Below are 5639 nucleotides of genomic sequence, written 5' to 3'. Positions count from 1 at the left end.
CCTACTGATGAATGAATGAGTAGCACCTGTATCAAACATAGCCCTGGAGCGAACTCCGCTAATTAAAACCATACCTGCCAGCACATGGCGCTCCTCGGCCTCAGCAGGTTCCTCGGCTTGAGCGGCGAATACCCATTCGCTCGGAGCCGGTCTGGTCATCTCGGGCTGACGCGGCGCCATAGTGCGTCCAGCAGATGCAGCAACAGCCGGGACTCCTCCATAATAAGCTGGAGTCGCCGGAGCTGATGCGACCGAAGGGGTAGGCGAAGCCCTCACCTGACAGTAGCGGCTAATGTGGCCCGCCTGGCCGCACGTGAAGCACTTTCCCTCGCGCTGCCCGCACATCAAAGAATCAAATACACATTATATAAGTATATAAGAATTAGCTCAAGCAGTCAGCTAGTAATAAATAATATGATTAGAAGCTTACTGGCCTTGCTCTACCCCTTGCTCCACCCTTTGCTCCACCACTTGCTTCACCTGCTCGAGCAGATACATTTCTAGTAGCTGCAGCAGCTGCAGACCCCCTGCCTCTTCCAGTTAATATCCTCCCAACTCTACCCATTGATCTTCCTCTTCCCCCAATTGGTACTCTTCCTCCCATAGCAGCAGTATTGCTTTCTCCAGAACTTATTGGTGCTCTTCCACCTCTCCCAAGTGGTGCTCTTCCACCTCTCTCAAATGGTGCTCTGCCACCTCTCCCAAGTGGTGATCTGCCTCCTCGACTCAGTGGTGGTCTCTCTCCTCGATTCAGTGGTGGCCCCCTCCTCGATTCATTGGTCCCATACTTTTACTTGTTCCCTCACCACCTATTTCCTCTCTATATGCAGTACTAGTGCAAGATCGAGTATTATGTCCAAATTCTTTACACTTCTTACATTTATACTTTGTACCTCCTTTGCTAATTTTACCTTTCTTCGGCTCATCAACTGATCTCTTCCTTGCTTTTTTTGGTCTACCTGGCTGCCTTCTATATGGAGGTGGCATTATAGGCTCAATCCCAACCTTAGGCCACATTGAAGAATCATGTATAGGCATGATCATTTGGCTATATGTTCTTATATAAGTCTCCTTTAAAAAATATTTGTGACAAACTTCTTGGGATCCAACTTTGCCTTGTATATAGCAGAGACAGCATGTTTACATGGAACCCCGGTGACATCCCACTGCCTGCATTCACAAGTTGCTGCTGCAAGGTTAACAGTGTATTGCCTTCCATTGCATTGAACTTCATAAATAGTTTCTCCAGCCCATAATGGCTCACAATATCTAGCTTTTCCTTTTATTTCCTCCAACTTCCCTTGCACCTTAGGGCATAAAATACCATGTTGTCTTTCCATATATTGTCTCTTTTCTTGAAACCTTGTCATCACCTGCCTTCTAATCTTCTCCATTAAATCAATGATTGGTAGCTCCCTTGCATCTAGTATTGTCCGGTTCCATGCCTCACACATATTGTTGCATAGCAAATCACATTTAATATCAGGTCTGAAATAAGCTCTTATCCACATTCTTGGTGGCACTTTCATGAGCCATTCATAAGCAGCTACATTTGCATCCTTAATTTTCTGCATGCTTTTTTTCCAATCTTGCACAGTATAAGAAGTAGCTGCCTCCGAAAGCAAATCTTTAAATACTTTTCCCTTGAACTGTTCTTTGAAATTATTGTACATATGTTGCACACAAAATCTATGGTCAACTCCTGGCAGCAGGCCATCAAAAACCTCCACCAGACCCTAAGACATATAATTATAAAAGTAAACAAAAGTTAGTTTCATAAATAATTCATTATGTTAACAATTAATTCATCATTGTATTGAGTTAAACTTTGTACCTTTTGTCTATCAGATATGAAAGTCCACCTATGTGCCTCTACTGGTCCAATAGCTTGTAGCAAATTTGTTAAAAACCAATTCCATGAATCCTTTAGTTCTGCTTCTACAACACCCACTGCAATTGGAAACATCTGATTATTTCCATCTCTACCAATAGCACTAATAAGCTGTCCACCAAATGATCCCTTTAGAAAACAACCATCTATTCCAATGATAGGTCTACATCCTTACTTTAATCCCTTGATTTGAGCATCATATGAAACAAAGATCCGCTGAAACACAGGGGCTAACTCATGGTAAGGCCTTTCCACATGTAAAAAAGCAAGGCTTCCTGGATTCCTCAACCTGATTATACTGCAATAATCCCACAATTTCATGAACTGCTCTCTATTTGATCCCAAAATATCCTCCTTTGCCTTTCTCTTAGCTCTGTATATTTGGCTCTTAGAGGCATCAATGCACAAATCCCTCCTCATTGTCTTCTTCATTGCTGATGTCCCCTATGTAGGATCATCTCCCAATTGGTCCAAGTATTTATTTGCAATCCATGATGATGTAGCTTGGTTGTTTTTGAATTGCCTACCACACTTATGCTCAGATTGTAAAGACTTGATTTGGAAACATTCTTCATATGCATTCCAAGATGCATGAATCCTCCATCCACAACTTATTTTTTGACCAATAGAATTCTTTTTGCACTTGACAGTAACTCTGTCACCATCATTTTTGACAAAATAAAAGTCATAACCACTTGATATTGCATTATTCCTTAGCAATGTTCTAAACTCTGCAGCTGATGCAAACTTCATACCTAATTTTAGCTCTGCTCTTTCCAAATCCCTTGACTTGTTGAACACAGGGTACTTTGGCCTTGAAGGACCATCTTCATCTGATGAGGACATACTATCAAGATCATCACTAGGCTGATAGTCTGAACTCTGATCATTGTCTTCAGCAGTTTTTGTTCCCTTGTCATTAGCTTCAGCTTGTGCTGGTCTAGAAGTAGTGGGACCTCCCTGACCTATCCGATCATTAATTTCTTCCTCCTCTACATTGTTCACATTAATGCAGAAATCACTATCATTAATACTATCCTCATCACTATCACCAAAGTTACTCCACTCATGCTCACTGTCACTTTCTGATCCAGCTTCAGCATCTTTTTCAGCATCTTCATTGTTTTCTTCTACCACTTCACTTACATTTCTATCAGGAGCCTCACCCATTCCCTCATCTTTCTTCCCTTGTCCATCTGCATCTTTCTGAACCTTATTCTTAGTATTATTGTTCTTTAATTGCTCTGTCACGCCCCGGGGTCCCTTTTAGTTTAAAAGATAGCGGAAAAGCGTCTAAAATTTTTTTTTTTATTTTATATATATATATATATCTGACCCCAGAGTATGCCAGATCCGCCACAAATACAGGAGATCCACTGTTCACACGGACAGAGTCTCCCCTGTATTTGCACTGCGTCGCACAAGTACAAGAGTACAACCAGGATACAACCACAACTAGATGAGTATAAAGATAACTATACATTCATACATTCACCATTCACATCACAGTTTTACATTCAATGTTTAAACAGAAATCCACGAAAAATCCTTTTGAAAACTGTTTCCTACACGGAAACCTTTATTCTTTAGAAACGCTACCACGAGGGGTAGAAAACCTTTTAGTTTACCAAATCTAGAAATCCTTTTATTACATTCATGAAAATCCATATTTTCAAATGTAAATAAATACTGAACCATACAAGCTATCTATGCTATAACAACAGAATANCCAACAATTGTCGACTTCGCGGTGATCCCGACCCGCGCGAGGTAAAATAAAATAATATAGATCCTATTTGATTAGATCAATTAGATCTATTATTAATGATCTAAAACGAAACACGAGGTGATCTTTGGTTTTCAAGAAAATTTTTAATTGTGTTATTTTCTTCCGCTGCGTACACATGATTTTCTTACACTTCATAACTTCATAAAGTAAACCGTGACATTTACTTGTGGCCATGTAGGGACATATTGTTTATGGCAAAGTAAAGGTGCATCATATTAACACCATGTTTAATTACAATATAATAGCTTAACATTTTAGTTATACTTTCATAAATGCAATTTATTCATTATTATTGCTCTCTTTTTAGACTTACCCTTTCTTTGGGGCCTAGTGGTGCGTTGAGCTGAGGTCAGTAATTGCCCACTGGGAACTATAAATTATAGTTCTCACGCCCTCTATTTTATATTTTCTTTCAGAGCCTTCCACGCTAGGAGAGGCTAGGGACCATGGGAAGGGCGTTGCCTCGAGCTAGCTCTTCAGCGAGTGACGAGTTGATAGGTGGTCTACCTCTTGATGTATTTATTTTGGAGAGGTTGAGAGCTGTACCAGTGTACTAGAGACCACCCTTTTGTGTACCATTTTGGACAGATGTTATATAACTTTATGTTTCACTCTTATCGCTTTAGTATTTTCCTTTTTCCTTGTTGTAGATGATAGATCTATTTGTGCTATGATATCTCTAGTTGCAGACTATCTTTGGTTTTATTTTCCGCTGTTGATGTAGACGCCTTATATGTGCTGACATATGGCGGGTCTGGGCACGCTACCGGGAGGGCCTCTGCCGGTCCCGGGGCGTGACACCACTCATGCTCACTGTCACTTTCTGATCCAGCTTCATCATCTTTTTCAGCATCTTCATTGTTTTCTTCTACCCCTTCACTTACATTTCTATCAGGAGCCTCACCCATTCCCTCATCTTTCTTACCTTGTCCATCTGCATCTTTCTGAACCTCATTCTCAGTATTATTGTTCTTTAATTGCTCTCCCTGTACGTCCACATCTTCAGTGAGCTCATTTAAAGCCTCCTCATCTACCATTTCAGGGGAAACTATATAGAGCAAATGACACCAAATTCATCATGGCACTTAAGCATATCTAGCACTGCTTTATCACCCTCCACAAGCTTCTTCGCAAGCCATTAGATAAATATCTCCAATAGGTCATAGTGTAGTATATCTTGATTCTTTTGGTAAATCCAAGCCTGAAGCATCATCCAATAATTCAATAATCGACATCAAGTCTGGATCAAACATTATCGGCATATGATATTTTTTCTCCATAAGTATTCTGATTAGAATCTCCTTTAAAAAATCCACCATCAGTAGAATTTCAAGAGTCCTCAGCTCATCTTATAATGTACAATATAGAATAAAAGAGAATAATATTATAGAACTAATGGAAAGCAGTGGAACCCCAAACAATACACCTAATATAAACAAAATATAAATGCATCCCATACAAAAAATAAGCAAAGTGGAAACCAAACAAGCTCAGAATATATCAAACCCCTTCAAACACTAAAGCTTATTATACCTCAGCTACGGAACATCAGGGACAACATGTAATAAAATAATTATACCTCAACACTAACAGTTTTTCAAACAACTAAAAAAGGATAAAAATGCAAAACTACAAAAACCCAAAGATCCTTCAACCACAGAACATCAGAGGACACATGTACTAAATTACCAACATTTCAACACTAAAGCTTATAATTAATACCTCAGCATAGTAGAGGTAAGGAAGTGAATTCCCGAAAATAAACGGTTGGTACTTCATCCAGGAATCGATAATTTCGAAGTATACCTTGTGTGGGAGTGAGAATTGTCCCGACAACAAAAAAGTGCTTTGGAGTGAGTCCGCGAGAGCAAATGATTGCAACTGCATCATTGGGCTAAGATTACTCTCGGGGCCGTCTCTGGAGGTGAGAGAGCGGTTCCCGGCTGGGTGTAGCGGGTT

The 5639-nt window shown here is 40.1% G+C and overlaps 1 protein-coding gene across 1 annotated transcript; it reads right to left on the bottom strand.

Moving 5' to 3' along the window:
- Positions 1 to 349: 349 nt before the first annotated feature.
- Positions 350 to 4717, bottom strand: LOC109705671 (clumping factor B-like). The gene is made up of 3 exons (XM_020226421.1): positions 4495 to 4717; positions 1835 to 3135; positions 350 to 1736 (listed from the first exon to the last, which is right to left on the bottom strand). Exons 1-2 carry the CDS (start codon positions 4715 to 4717, stop codon positions 2336 to 2338), a joined length of 1023 nt encoding a protein of 340 aa, XP_020082010.1. The 3' UTR covers positions 350 to 1736; positions 1835 to 2335.
- Positions 4718 to 5639: the final 922 nt, after the last annotated feature.

This window comes from Ananas comosus, unplaced genomic scaffold, assembly GCF_001540865.1.
Source record: "Ananas comosus cultivar F153 unplaced genomic scaffold, ASM154086v1, whole genome shotgun sequence".
NCBI classification, from domain to species: Eukaryota; Viridiplantae; Streptophyta; class Magnoliopsida; order Poales; family Bromeliaceae; genus Ananas; species Ananas comosus.
Note: the sequence above shows the minus strand (reverse complement) of the source record. Positions and strands in the feature narration are given on the sequence as shown.